The sequence below is a fragment of the Scardinius erythrophthalmus genome (assembly GCF_964197995.2).
Source record: "Scardinius erythrophthalmus genome assembly, chromosome: 2".
NCBI classification, from domain to species: Eukaryota; Metazoa; Chordata; class Actinopteri; order Cypriniformes; family Leuciscidae; genus Scardinius; species Scardinius erythrophthalmus.
Genome location: NC_138222.1, coordinates 55265080 through 55281247, shown reverse-complemented (window position 1 = coordinate 55281247; position 16168 = coordinate 55265080). Strand labels below are relative to the sequence as shown.

General features: G+C 38.1%; 1 protein-coding gene across 1 annotated transcript; it reads right to left on the bottom strand.

Annotated features, from left to right (window-relative positions):
• Positions 1-125: 125 nt before the first annotated feature.
• On the bottom strand, positions 126-14877 carry slc7a7 (solute carrier family 7 member 7). The gene is made up of 10 exons (XM_081353943.1): positions 14653-14877; positions 12723-13329; positions 5904-6029; positions 5644-5788; positions 4912-5035; positions 3448-3551; positions 2995-3091; positions 2703-2852; positions 1573-1756; positions 126-1484 (listed from the first exon to the last, which is right to left on the bottom strand). The coding sequence occupies exons 2-10, from the start codon at positions 13216-13218 to the stop codon at positions 1405-1407; spliced, it is 1506 nt and encodes a 501-aa protein (XP_081210069.1). The 5' UTR covers positions 13219-13329; positions 14653-14877; the 3' UTR covers positions 126-1404.
• Positions 14878-16168: the final 1291 nt, after the last annotated feature.

Here is a 16168-nt window from a genome sequence, read left to right as displayed (position 1 = left end):
GCACAAACACTAATGGATCTCCCTCTTGAAGTTGTCATTCAAAGCACATAAATAAAATGAAAGGTAAAATATTAAGAGCCCAACACGAATATTTATGTCCTCATGATTAACGCACACACAGGTTTAGCATTTTGTCCTTTATTTCGTTTATTTTTTGTCTTATTCAACTAGTTATTTATCACAAATCGATAATAACACTGCCATTGTCATTTCAGTCTTTACAAAAAATGGAAAATACTGCTTTTGATATTCAGATATAAACTTGTAAAGATAAAACATTCTGTAGTGGCAATTCCTTTCTTCAAAATACAAGATTTTTCATTAGGCTTTTAGTGTACAAGCATCTACATTTATGTTAAATTAACATGTGCCAGATTGATTTAGGTTTACAGCTGTTAAAAAGCAATGGTACAAATGTCTCTAAGTAATTCCTCTGTTGTCAGTGCTATCATTTCATCATCTTACCTACCCCTGCAACAAGTCAAAAATCGTTTTGTCGCACATTATCCACCGGTTTCACAGACAAGACTTAAGTCTAGTCCTAGACTAAAATGCATGTTTGAGCTGTTTTAACTGAAAGCAACTTGCACTACTATATCTTAAAATATGTCAGTGCATTGTTTTGTCTCAAGATGCACACTAGTAATGTTTTTAAAAAGGCACATTTATAAAAGCTACATAAAGGTGCAATAGGTGATCTGGGAAATGCTAACTTTAGCCTGCTAGCATTGAAAGCAAATCACTGTCTAAACCTCGCCTCCTCCAAAGCACATGAACATGCACAGGTGACCAGAGACAACGTTATTGGATTACGGTACATCATGTGTCATTCACCAGTGAGAAAACTACAGTACAGTGAGTAACAGTATTAAAATAGTACTGTTTGCCTGCCATTCTCGCTCTGTCTGCATAGCGAACGTGATCGAGCTGATGAAAAACACACGTTGACTGACAGGGAACACATGCTTCATTTCATTCGGACACAGACGATATATATTTATAAAAAAAAAAAAAAAAAAACATTTAGACCGCTAAACATAGTGATTGCTATCAGTATATTAGGAGACTTTCAACCAGCATGACATTTCTGTAGAGAATCTATTGCACCTTTAAATGTAATAATTAAACTAAGGCCTAAATGTCTGTGAAACCAGGCCAAGGAGTTAGTTTACTGTCCCCCATTAAACCAGCATTCAACTGGTCAAAAATGCAGCTCTTCTACATAAATATTTCTAATAAATATAAAGGACTTGCGGGGGACTTTTCACGTGATATCTGATAAATCTAAAATTGTAACCAGTGTGAAACGAGGTTAATCGCATCAGCAGCTTGTGTATTGCATGTCCAGGTTTATTCCAGGTATAGCACAGTTGTCTTCTCAGTGCATCGTCGGATCGTCCTCTTCTACTCTGCTTTTTCATCCCCGGTGTCCATCTCAGTAAGAACACAGTAGCACACCTTCTGAATGAGTATACCTGAAGATGCTGGGGAAAAGGGGAATGAAAATATTGACTCATCAATATTAAGAGCAGTTTTAACTCTGTAAATCTAAACTAGTATTAGAAGACATACCAATAAACTTGCGGAGCCACATTGGCCGGCGTGTGGCGGGTAGATGGCAGCACAGGAAGTAGACGGGAACTCCCGATAAGGCAATGCCAATGCCGATTAACGAGTTGATAGTGTCGCTATATAAAGGCACCACCACAAGAAATATAGTGCAGAGGCAGAATATAATTGGGAAGAACAGGCTGAGCTGAAAAAAAGAAAAAAGTTAAGATAAATGAGAGTTTAGAGAGCAAATTATTATTATTAGGCCTACTAAATGACTTCCGGTGACAGCAACATAGTGTCGGCCCATATCCGGCCCACATTTGGTACGTGTGGATTCCACATGTAACCTACCAGATGTGGGCCGGATCTGGGCCGCAACTATGTTGCTGTCTGGGATAGTTAATGGCACTATAATGCTTGTGCACTAAACCAAAATTAATAGTTATTTATAAGAGTATTTTTCACCCCAACAATTTGTTTTGACTTCCTTTTCAAGGTGTGACAAATGACACATTTTAATCAGTAAACATTATAATTTTCTTAAAATTCATGTGCCCTCATAATCTTTAATCAAATCACTTCCCCTCCATCTTGCAGCAACATCTCTTCTCTTTTCTGATGACACGTTTACTGACAGGCTATTTCACAATTGCAACTTTATATCTCACAATGAGACTTTATATGTGACCGTGGACCACAAAACCAGTCACATGGGTCAGTTTTTAGAAATTTTGTTGTATACATCACCTGAAAGCAGAATAAATTAACTTTCCAGTGATGTATTGTTAGGATATGACAATATTTGGCAGAGATAGAACTATTTGAAAATCTGGAATCTGAGGGTGCAAAAAAATCGAAACATTGAGAAAATCTCCTTTAAAGTTGTCCATTTATGTTCGCAATTGTGTTGCATTCACTCACAAAAATAAATGTTTTATATATTTACGGTAGTAAATGTACAAAGTATCTTCATGGAACATGATCTTTCCTTAATATCCTAATGGTTTTTGGCATAAAAGAAAAATCGATTATTTTGACCCAAACAATGTATTTTCGGCTATTACCACAAATATACCCGTGCGACTTATGACGGTTCAGGGTCACATATGACACCATGATTTTAGCAGATTCTGGTTTGTGTGGTTTACCTTTAGTGGTCGTACTCTGTCTGGTTGTTTCCATCGCAGGTACATCTGTCCCAGGATAGACAGACCCACAAAGAACCAGTAGCTGAAGCTGTAGTAGTTGATCAGTTTAAAGACGTCCTCCACACACAGATACACAAGAGCCATGGCGCCCTGTCACACAACAAAACGTGTGAGAATACTACTCAGTTATAGACACAATGATTTATGGGCTATGCACAGGATTGAAACGGAACAAAAGTACATCTATAAAACAGCATATTGTGAGAGACAAATGGAGATGATGGGAACTGACATTGAAGAGTAGGGCAGGGATGGGGGTGTAGCGGGTGACGTGAATCATGCACAGGTAGTCTGGCAGGTGGCCCTCTCTGGAGCCCACGAAGAACAGCCTGACAGGAGATACGTGAATGAGAAATGAGCTGAGGCTGATGTTAAGAAGGAAAATGAAAATGGTGCCTGAGAGGGAATGTGGTGAATCAGATGACAACAATGTCCCTGTTTACACCTGGTATTAAGAAGCGTTTTTGAAAAACGCACCAAGCACAATGTTCTCTCACCATTCCTGATTTCTAACACACACTCAAAGCGTTCGGTGTGGTCTTACTGCTGTCAGAGCAGACACGAAAGCATATGAAAGTTTTCTCAGGTCACATTCATATGTAAATTGCATGATCTTATTTAATCCATTAGCCAATGGATAAACGGGGCCAATGGCACTGGTTATGCTGCATGTGATGGCACTCACCTTGATGCAGCCACTATTGATGCATTTAATCCTCCAAAGCAGGAGAAGGCGACAGCGACCGGTATTGTCCAGTTGAAATACCCAAATACCTGGTCTGCAAACGTCTGTGAATTAAAACTTTAATTAGCCAAAGATGATTCAAACTTAAAACTTTACTTATTTAATGTACACAATTGTTTAAAAGTTTTGGGTCAGGAAGATTTTTTAAATTAACACTTTTATTCAGCAAGGATGCATTATATTGATCAGGAGGATATTTATAATATTACAAAAGATTTGTATTTTCACAGGAATACATTATATTTTAAAATATATTCAAATAGAAAACAAATAATTTAAAGCTGTAATTTCACAATATTACTGTTTTTACTGTATTTTTGGTCAAATAAATGCAGCCTTGGTTAAAGGGATAGTTCACTTTGAAATTCATTTTTGATATGTTTTAGCTTACCTCAAGGGCATCCAAGATGTAGGTGTCTTTGTTTCCGCAGTAGTTTCAATTTTGATATTTTTTAGGTCAAACCGTTCTTGTCTGTCAGTCATATAATGCAGGTCTGTGGTCACTGTCTCAAAACACAAGCACAGAGTCCAAATTAAAACAATTCCCCATCGTCCAAATGAAACAATTCCCCATCATAAGTACACATTGATGGCCTAAGACACGAAACGAGCGGTTTGTGTGAGAAAACGAACAGTATTTATATAGTTTTTAGCTCTTGAAAACAGCACACGTCCAAATGGTCTGACGGCGCGGGCGAGTATAGATGTATACATAGATGTCGCCTTGGCTACTGCAGTTCATTGGAACGAAACCGTAGCAAAGCGACATCTAGTGTATATATCTATGCGGGTATAGATGTATACACTAGATGTCGCCTTCGCTACTGCAGTTCATTGGAACGAAACCGTAGCCAAGGCGACATCTATGTATACATCTATACTCGCCCGCGCCGTCAGACCATTTGGACGTGTGCTGTTTTCAAGAGCTAAAAACTATATAAATACTGTTCGTTTTCTCACACAAACCGCTCGTTTCGTGTCTTAGGCCATCAATGTGTACTTATGATGGGGAATTGTTTCATTTGGACGATGGGGAATTGTTTTAATTTGGACTCTGTGCTTGTGTTTTGAGACAGTGACCATAGACCTGCATTATATGACTGACAGACAAGAACGGTTTGACCTAAAAATATCAAAATTGAAACTACTGCGGAAACAAAGACACCTACATCTTGGATGCCCTTGAGGTAAGCTAAAACATATCAAAAATTAATTTCAAAGTGAACTATCCCTTTAACATAACGTCACGTCTTTCAAAATCACAACAAAATCTTACAAATAAAATCAAATAAGAACTAAGTTTAAAAAAGACTAAATGTCTACTAAAAATCTACTAAATGAATCTGTCCCGCCATGTTCGGTGTTTCTCAACAATATTGACTGGCTCCAGAGACGAATACTCACCACAGCCACGGCGTCACTGTCCAGGATGGCAGGGATGGGCAGGATTGTATAGTATGCCAGATTGGTAAGAATGTAGATCACTGTGACAATGGGCATGGAGATAGCAATGGCCAGTGGGAGATTTCTGCAAATAAATAAATAAACAAATAAAAAACCCACCAGAGGGCAGCATTATTGTGCATATAACACCTGGCCTGTAAACAGTCTACAACTCTCCAAGCTCTTAGAGCAAACCCATAGGCATATTAGAAACTTCCAGGCAGATAAACTCTGCAGGACAGTACCGAGTTTGGACACCACAGTAGATGTTTCCATTTTCGATGTATATTGGTGGTGATTATCATTTTCTTCTAATAATGACAGGTTCATAACATCTCATTCTGGTCTTTAGCAACACAGAGTAGTTACTTCTACCCAGGACCCAAATGGAGAAGTGCTTGGAAAGTTTGTGTGACGGAAAGTTTAAAGGGAGCTCTTGTCACATGACGGACCTGAACATCCCACAAATAGGCATGTGACAAAACCACATGTTTGCTGTGTTCAATTAGACATGCAGCAAATGGAGTGAATCAAAGATAAAGACATTTAAAACAGGTAAACCCTGCTAGATGCACTTTTATTAGATAGATAGATAGATAGATAGATAGATAGATAGATAGATAGATAGATAGATAGATAGATAGATAGATAGATAGATAGATAGATAGATAGATAGATAGATAGATAGATTACCTCTCAGGGTTTTTGATCTCCTCAGTGACGAAGTTCAGCGTGTCCCATCCGGAGTAGGAGAAAAGAGCAGAATATAATGCCAGAGCCACGTCACCAGGATCGTGAGAGGAACCTGAGAACAGCCCTTCAAAGTTCTGTGTGTAACCTGGAGCAAACACACACACAAACCAGCAGGATTTAATTATATTGTATACATACAGATACAAACAGTCACAAACATTATACAGGTGTAATATATTTTCTTGAAGTGTCTTCTTTACCTTGGAATATCTTGACGAGGCCAGTGATAATGACGGCGATGAGAGCTAGGACCTTTACGTAGGTGAAGATGTCCTGAACGCGCGTCCCATACTTCACATACGCACAGTTCACAAAGGTCAGCAAGCCTGCAGAACAAACATAGGTGAAGCTGAAAAAACAATTATCATCGCACTCAGGAGCTCAGGTGACATGAGGTGCATGAGGTGTGCCTCTACTAGGCTTTAAAGAGATAGTTGACCCCAAAATGAAAATTCTGTCATCATTTACTCCCTCTTAATGTTGTTCCAATCCTGTATGCAGGTCTTTCTTCTGCTGAACACAAAATAAGATATTTTGAAGAATGTCACATTTTCATTTGACAAGACTTTTGTATTTATGTCAATGGAAGTCAATGGGACTGAGAGTCAGTAAATGATGGTGAAATTTTCATTTTTGGGTGGACTATACCTTTAAGGATCCGCATGGGTGTTCTTGTGAGTCTGAGTCAGTCTAGTCACAACATCACTGCAATAACATGAAATAGATATGGTCTTCCCCTGTTTTCCAAGAGGATCAATGATCTTCAGGGGTCAGTTTGTTTTAACCCAGGAATGTCTTGATTTGTGTGGGAGGTTCAGACAAAGTGAGCGTGTGAGCGAGTGTGTGTGTGTGTGTGATCATGTGTGTGTCTTTAGTAAGGTAGTCTTCCTGGCTTGAGGAAGCAGGCCTGCTGACTCTAGCACTCCTGCTGGTTGTTTTGCAAGGAACGAAAGAGCTTAGGGCAGCACTAAAGTTTGCGTGCGTTAGCGGGGTATTTTTTCTGTCATACAGCAAATCCAGCTGTAAGCACCTGCGCCTTTGATAATGCGTTCCATGAGAGAGCATTAAAACAATTCAAAACAAATTTGTATTGCTTTATATTGGAAATCCCCCTTGATGATGCCTTCATACAGGAAATAAACCAGTGGAAAGTGAACTGAAATCGAGTCAGAGCGGGCAGATTGTGTCGCCTTAACACCAACGAGGAAGTAACAATGTGTCACAACTGGTTTGGGAAAAACAATCACGCTTACAAGATATAATCACAGTCTGACCCATTAAACAACTGAAAAAAGATATAGGCTAATATGTGGATGCTACAGTTCTCTCTCACGAATCGAGACAATTCTCTCTGAACACACATTTCTGAAGAAGAAAAAAAACTGTTTTCTAGTCTTGCCGTGACTTCATCTTATCTGTTAGGCTGCTATCAATGTTGCCTCAAGTTCATAAACTGCTCGCACACCTGTTTCTAATCTACTAAGGCTTATGGAGGGCAGATATGTGTCTCATTCCTGTATGGCTATTTCATCTTTTACAATGAATATACAATGGAAATATGAAACTAACACCATTCACTTTCACTGTAACTCATACATTCTGCCTAACATCTAATTTTGTGTTTCATGTGGTTAGACGACTTGAGTAATTGTACAAAATGTAAATTTTTGAGGTGAACTATTTCTACTTGAGGAATATGTCCATGTTATCATGTTATTAATTCATTATATTTGATTTCAGACGGGCCTGATGATTAAATGTAAATATTTAGCATATCTAAAGTAATAGTTCACCCAAAAAATGGACATACTCTCCCTCGTGTCAATCCAGACTGTTCTGATATTTTAAGTTTAAGTTGAAACAGTTTTTCTTTTCTTTCTTTTGGAAGTCAATGCTCACTAAAACTGCTTGGTTACCAATATATCTTCTTTTGTGTTGGAAGTACCAAATACCAATAATATTAACATTGTATTACTGTCCCTTAGAAAAGAGCTACACGCAGAAGAAAGTACACGTTGTATTTGGGATGAAAGAGAGAGATTGAAAGTGTATCTCTGGATTCTAGATAAGTCCACTAGGACAGCTATTGCTCTCCTTCTCACTCAATGTCCTTTTGGCTCGATGCCATACTGAACCTTCATTAGCTATTAGTCATAAGGATAAGATTGGTAATCGGGAGGACTTTACCTTCCAGGAATCAGCAGGATCTCAGTACCTCTTATCTTTCAATGAAGCATGTGTGTTTGTTGCACACTTCATTTAGATTTGCGGGTGTAATATGTATTTGAAAGACAAACTTTTTATCTACTCTTAATCTTAATTAGTGCTTCTCAGATGTAGAACATTTTAAATGTCTCCTTTTATCAGACACACCTATATTTCAGGTCATGAAGTCTCTATAAAAGGCTGATGACCTGAATCAAGTGTGTTTGATTATGGGGGCATACAAAAGCATGTCCCAATTCAGAGGCTGCATCCTTCCAAGAACGTGGACTTCAGGTCAAATCGAGCATTGTTAAATGGGACGGTCTAGCCTACGGAGGATCGCCTACAGCAACTGTGACAGCTGCCATTGACGAGCGGCAGTGACTTAGTACTGAGCTATTTTAAAAGTTTTATTCAACAGTCTGAAAACAAAACAGGTTTCACAACCTGTCTAAATATGTTCGCCATGGTCCATTTCAGTGTTGGGGTAACACATTACAAGTAACACAAGTTACATACTCAGATTACTTTTTTCAAGTAACCAGTAAAGTAATGCATTACTTTTAAATGTACACCAAAATACCTGAGTTACTTTTTCAAATAAGTAACGCAAGTTACTTTGTTTTCCCATGTATTGACTGACAGCTCTTCTGTCCACATGTTGAGAGAAATCGTGAATAAGTGCAGAGGCATTGTGTGTAAACATGATGGGTATTGAGCTGGCATTTACTCATCACTTGCACAAAAACAGATTCAGTATACCTCAAAATGAATAAAAACTGTGAAATGCAAACTCAGAATATTATGCAAAACTGCAATAATTAAATCTTTTAAATAATATAAATATGCTTTATGTATTTAATCTCACTTTATTAATCAATGTCTTTGCTACTGATCTTCGATGATCCTATTCAACCATCCGAATAAGCAAAAATTAGTTTAATTTTTAGTTTGATTGCTTAAGTAAGCCCAGCCCAGGTGAGAAAAAAACGTTTCACAAAAGTAGTGTAACACATTATTTTTCATAAAAAGTAACTAAGTATTGCAATTAGTTACTTTTTAAGGGAGTAACACAACATTGTAACTTACTTTTAGAAGTGACTTTCCCCAACACTGGTCTTATGTACTTAATCAAGAGTATAAACTATCTATAAAATCCCATCTTGGGGGTAACTACAGAGTTACTACATTACTAGAGTAATTACAATAACTGAACCTACTCCTAATCCTAAACTTAACCTTAACCCATGTAGTTACCTTATATTACAGTATGTTCTTGGGTAAGTGCACTGTAAGTACACGTACTGTAAAATAAAGTGCAACCGTGTTTTTTTTTTACATTTGTATCGTTAGATCATTTCGGGTAAGATGAAACCCAAAACGTACTTTTAAAAAGGCTAATCCTGCATTTTCTCTCAAAAAATCAAGTCGTCACCGGCATGCAATTAATCTTGAGATAGACTAGGCTGTGAAGGATCCAGTTTCTATCCTTCGTGTCCCAGGGAAAGACGAACGCATTTGTAGGCCACATTCGAAGGAGCCTTCTGTGACGCCTTTGGCCTTCGAAAGATGGTGCTCACTGCAGAGCCAAATGGCGCCCAGCTCCCCCTCTATGGACCTAATGGGTGGAGATTAACCTAGTCTGGCTCCACCTCTGTGGACCTAATGGGTGGAGTTATGTTTAGTGATTGGGTTCTGGGTAGGGTTAGGGTGTGGATGTACCTTATAGCTCTACCCATTATCTCCAGTGAGGGAGACCTAGATGTCAAACTCCTCTTACTGGCTCTGCACTGAGCAGCCTCTTGTTGTTCATGGGCTCCAGGACCAGTGTTGATCTAGATCAGTGTTTCACAAGTTCACACTTCCAAATAAAATGTATTTGGTGTGCTGTCCGAGGGGAGGGCACCGAGTTTGGCCCGAACCCAGAGTACTCCCCCTGTATATCTGGTTAGGATAGTAACCAGGTGAGTATGAGGAGACGGGGTTATGGTGGGATGCAGAAAACTGTCGAGGCCTCGTTTCTTGCTGATTGGTTAGGCAATTTGAACGTGTTCCTCCCAAACTTAAACATAATTTCTCAACTGGTGGGGCACAAGTCATGGAGTGTGCCGTCAAAGAAACATTTCTCTGATGCAAGACTTTTATTTTGAAAGATGTGTGTGAAAGCTGTTGACTCTTCTGTCAGACACAGTTTAAGTGATAGTGCCTGAGAGTAGCGTGTTGTCTCGATTCAGATGTTGTCACGCTATATGTACGTGTCATCATCATTCTATCGTTATTTTCGAAGCTTGTCACGAAATAAAAAGTCTCTCACCTAAGAAAAACAAACTTTCCTGTCCGGTCAGACGTTATACTGTGCAAGTACAAGCGCAAATGCGACGATGTTCACCGTATATCACTTGATTATAAATTAAGCACAAAAGACACTAAGATCAAGCAACATCATAGTTATGCAGAGATGGACAAAGCACAACTTCCTTACTTGAGTGAAAGTACAGATACTACTGGTCAAATATTACTCACAGTTGAAAACTGGGTTGACTTCAGAAACCAACATCAGTCGGTTTCTGATGTCAATCCGACTTTCATTTCCAGCCAAAATGCAACCCCTGCAAAAATGCAACCCCTGCGGGTCTCTGCAATCAAAATCATCCCCTGACTGACGTTATTACTTTCTACTCAAGGACCTGACAGAATTATAGTGGAGTAAAAAGTATTTGTTTTTCAAATCTAGTGAAGTTAAAGTAAAAAGTTTCCAGAAAAAATAATACTCAAGTAAAGGACAGATACTCAAAAAGTGTACTTAAGTACAGCACTCAGGTAAATGTACTTTGTTACTGTCCACCTCTGTAGTTATGTTGTCAATTAGTAAGTCATGAAAAAAAGTAAAGTACCAATTTTTCACGTAACTGGTACGGCATATGTTAGTTGGGAAGGATTTGCATGCAGGTATGATGTTCATTCTATTAATCAGTTGCAGTTTCCATGTTTTATTAACAGTTCATGTTAGTATTGTGTATTCACCATGGTATATCTTTATGTAAATGTTTATATTATATGGTATATTTTTGAATCAACTTACAAACTTTATTGTATTAGCAAAAACTAGTTTGTGGCTGCTATTTAACAGCCTTACCTTATAGGTCTACTGTTTATTCATCAGTATTAGTCATTTTCTTACTTGGGGCGGTAATTGTGTGTGTGTCATCAATTTTTTTGTGAAATAAATTTGCTCTGTTTTTAAAAACCAATTTATTACAATCTCTCTCTCTCTCTCTCTCTCTCTCTCTCTCTCTCTCTCTCTCTCTCTCTCTCTCTCTATATATATATATATATATATATATATATATATATATATATATATTGTATTTCCTAAAAAGAGGGTCGAGCCTGAACAGCCATGGGAAAATGTAGGTCCTATGGCCAAACCATGATCTAGATTAACCACTGATCTAGATTATTTGATGTGTTGATCATTTGAGGTTGATCGTTTTTCTTAGATTTCAAAATTGAGGAGAATGTCAAGAAATGCCAGTCCAATCGTCACTTTCTGTATCAGACAGCACTTTTTGTGCTATTGTGCATGTCTGTTCTGAGTTAGACGAATCACGTGAAATCAGCCCTCAACATTAGCAGCACTCATCTGACACATTCTTTTCTTCTTCCCTTTTTCATTCAACATTAAATACTGACAGGCTTTCATTATTTCTCATAACTTCATAATTCCTCTCTTGCTCTTTTCTCCCCTTACAAAAATGTAGGCTACTGTGATGATGTCAGACAGTGATACCATAGAACATTTTTTGTGAGTGTTTTTTTAACTCAATAGATTTTCCACTACGTTTAATGCCATCATTCACTCTTATTGTCTGTGGAAAATGTAGCACTGTGTTTATGTTTGTGTAATGTTAACCCACTACCCACTTCCTGCTGCCAATTCCTTCACTGTTCACACGCTCTTTCATATCGAAGTGCTACCAACATTCAGTGTATGTTCATTTATATGATCATTTTTGAGAAACGGACTGAAAAGTGGCAAAGCACATGACCATGCAAAAGTTTGGGGTCGGTAAGGTTTTTTTTATGCTTTTGAACTAAGTCTGTTATGCTCACCAAGGCTGTATTTAAAAAATAGAGAAAAAATATACATTGTATAATTTTAACAGTTCTGCACTCTAAAAATGTTTTTATTAGTATCAAGCAAGAGATTAAATATACAAATGTTTGATACTAATAAAAAAAAAATTAGAGTGCAGACCACGTGAGTGCTTTGATTGAAACATTAAAACTTAAAATAACTGTTTTCTATTTTAATATGAAACGTAAAGTTAAATGTTTTCAAAATGTAATTCATTCCTGTGATGCAAAGCTGAATTTTCAGCATCATTTATGATCAATTTAATGCATCCTTGCTGAATAAAAGTATTATCTTTAAAAAAAAAAAAATGACTGACCCCAAACTTTTGAACCATAGTGTATTCTATTCTCTTGGGAAAAAAAATCAAATGTTTTGGAATGGTGGGTAAAGGATTCTGGGTGAATTTTCCCAGACAGCACCATAGAGTTGGCCCAGATCCGGCCCACATTTGGTACACGTGGATTCCACAAGGCCCAGATGTGGGCCGGATCTGGGCCGAAACCATGTTGCTGTCTGGGATTCCTTTTAACTCTCATATCTCAAATGATGTTCTTGGAGACTTGAAGTACACAAACCTTCACAGGTAATCTACAAAAGCACCTCGTTGTAAATACATCCACACACACACACACACACACACACACACACACACACACACACACACACACCAACTCACAGATGCAGGCTGCGGCTAGCAGACGATTGGCTGCATAGGGCGCTATACACGTTGGGAAGATGGGCTGCACCATGTAGTTGGAGAAAGTGATGGCTATCACGGCCTGACTGGTGGGCTCGATGATCAGAAGAGAAGTCCATAGACGGATGAAAGCCAAAAAGCCTCCAAAGGCCTCCAGGATGTAAGCATAGCTGGCGCCCGACTTGCTGATGGTGGTCCCGAGCTCGGCATAACAGAGCGCACCGAACACTGAGAAGATCCCACCGACTGTCCATACTACCAGAGATAACCCGTAGGAGCCGCTATACATCAGTACGCCTTTAGGTGAGACGAAGATCCCGGAGCCGATCATGTTTCCCACGATGAGGCACACGCCATTGAGCAAAGATATTTCTTTTTTCAGTTTCATGCACTCCTGCGAGCCGCCTGCCTTCAGGTCGCCATTCGTTACCTCTGAGGACGGCTCTTCTGTGTGAGCAGGACTGTAAGACGCCATTGTTTTAAAAGGCCTGATAGATACCAATAAGACTGTCTAAACCAGTTCCACAGTCAGTTTTAGGAAGATCTGAAAAGTTCCCAGCTAGTTCTTGAGATCTTGAGGTGACATCTGGGAAAGATAGAAGGAGAGTGTTCAGTACTTATGCAAACACACACACACATGCATGCACATATAATAATCTCCAAAGAAACAGGGCAATCATAAAGAGCTCACATACACACTCTTGCTTTTCAAACGTACATATGGCTATTACTGATCCATTAGATGTCAGGGCAAATGGCTTTTTAAAGGTGTGTAAACACAGACCCGGAGAAAGAGGTCTACATGCAAGTAAAACATCCAGCTTGCTCGTATTCCTTACTGCGTGAGACAGGATTGTGTGTCTTAGCCAACAGCTTAATCAATCGCCATCCCTGACGTGAACATTGATCAACCTGATCGCTATTCAACCAAGACCAAGAGGAGGGATTTTTAATACGTCAAGTCCAACTCAACTCTCTCTCTCACTTTTAGTATGGAGACTTCTTGGTGCGTCAGCATGCTGATCTGTCACATGCTCCTCAAGGTTCAATGGACTCAAAAGAGCTACGCTCAAAAGCACAAGCTTTGAAAACGTCTTCACGTGATGAAATGAAAAAATGCACATTCAGGGACATGTCTAGTTAATTGACAGCTTGTATATTTTAAGCTCAAAGTTGAGAGCCATTGATGCTGACTATGACAAACTATACACTGACGAGGCATGGTTATCTAATAAGAGTTAATGACATCCTGAAATCTGAGAGGAATAAATGGGAATTTTACACTGATTCCATGAAAAAAAGAAGAAGAAAAAAACATTTAAATTTAGAATTTGAAATTGTTGCAATTGTTCCCACCTTTCACACACTAACTCAGCAGTCATAAATCTGATGAATTGACTTGTGTAATGGTTAGGAAGGTCTTATCACAAAGGAAGAAAGTCGCATTCAGGAAAGACCAAAAGAGATAGAGAGGATGATTAAAGAGCTGAGCTGAGTGGGTGAACAGTGGGCAATTACTGCACGTGATAATTAAAAAACCACACCAATGCAAGATCTTTAAGGACTGAGAGCAAGGTTCAGGACATGCTGATAAGATAAAAAACAACAACTATAAAATAAAATCACTCAAGGTTACAGCCTAAGCCACTGTATAGCTTGCTGTAAAGCAGAACATTAAGTGAAAATGATTTTCCTCAGAAACTAACTGTATAGAAACTATTTCCATTATATTACTTAGCAGAAAATTGTAGGTGTATAGGCTATTGATAATGCATTCATGTAAGCTTAAATCTTTCCCATATAAAACAATAGGCCTATACATTTTTATAATGTAAGTGAATCAACACGTGATGAAATCATTCTGACCACAGTAAGTACATCAGAGCTGAGCAGAATGGTTTTGCATTACCTTTTCCTCCAGGTACTGAACTGGCATCAGGATGCAGCTTGTACTGGTGCTTTATCTGCCGTTCATTTCCGTAGACACGATCTAAGTCGAAGTGCAGCTCATGTTATTTCGCTGTGAGATCTCAGTCATATGGTCTCTGTCACGGCGACTCGTGCTCGAGGTCTCTTCCGTTCAGCTCGTGCGTTCGAGACGTTCGGGTAGATTGATGAACTTCTGCTCTCAGTCAAACACTGATGCGTGAGGGGAGGAGAAAAGGGATGAGACACAGCGCGATAAACTACTGAACCTTATGATGAATGTCTGGGGAAACATTTGATACCATCTAAACACATCTCGAAATATTTTGTGGTGGGGACATTAAGGTAAGCTATCTGAATATAACAGAGTTGTTGTGGTTAACTGAAACTATTAAAATAGTTTTCGGTAATTGAAATATGAATAATGCAATACAATATTAATCAATTAGAAATGTTGCTTTTAGCTACTGAAATAAATATTAAATAAAGCTATATATATTGTACAGTATATATACATATATTATGTATGTATATATATATATATATCACCTTCATTTATATAGCGCTATATATAAATTTATATAGCCTATATTATATAGCATATGAAGCCAATTTAAAATATTGATAAATACCATAATATTAGTATAAAAATAATACTAAAATAAACTATTATTTACAGAAACTGACTTAAAAATAGAAAAAAAAATGAATGAATGAATAACCATAAAATGATCTTATAGCCAATTTTAAGCATGTTGCCTTCTGAATGTTGTATTTCCTCATATACCATAAACTACCCAATAAAAATGATGTAACTCAAAATGAGTGCTTAGTTGTAACTGTTTTGAGAGCGGATGTTTGGATTATTTACGGCACTGCACACACCTGTACATGTGTCGCCATCGTGTGGTCAGAATTGGACGTTACACCACATCTGTTTTTCCTGATTTGCAAAGGAAACACTTTTCCATTGTTGCTGTTTTTATATATATATCTATATGAATGAGGCATTTATATAGCGCCTCCATATGTGCAACTGTACACCGAAAGCGCTTTTGCAATCATATCAGGGGGGATATCTCCTCAACCGCCACCAGTGTGCAGCATCCATACTATGTATATATATTGATTTATATAAATTTTACATAATATAAATGAGTACACCCATTTGAAAATTAAGATTTTTATCCATTTCTCAGTGAATATAAGACCAATTTGCTGCATTTTTTACAAAAAGTTTTATTAAATGTTTATTTTTATGAACATAAGAGTGTGGTCACCTTGCATCTTTAGGATAAGAAAAATAATACATTAAATTCAAATGAGGTGTTGCAAAAATGACTACACCCTACAACAAATTAAACTAATCTAATGATTTGTGGCTGGATCTAGAAGGAAGTTCAGCTTGCCTTTTCTGAACTCTGTTGTTCAGTTGGGTTGAGGTCTGGTGACATGCTTGGCCACTGAATCACTTTTACCCTGTTCTTCCTCAGAAATGA

What these genes read in the sequence shown, in the direction of transcription:
- slc7a7 (XM_081353943.1), bottom strand. Translation starts at nt 13,218, where the DNA reads ATGGCGTCTTACAGTCCTGCTCACACAGAAGAGCCGTCCTCAGAGGTA. An exon ending in TCCCTGCCCTACTCTTCAAT is followed by an intron (nt 2,853 to 2,994) that starts GTCAGTTCCCAT and finishes GTTGTGTGACAG; the next exon opens with GGCGCCATGGCTCTTGTGTA. An exon ending in ACAGAGTACGACCACTAAAG is followed by an intron (nt 1,757 to 2,702) that starts GTAAACCACACA and finishes TCTTTTTTTCAG; the next exon opens with CTCAGCCTGTTCTTCCCAAT.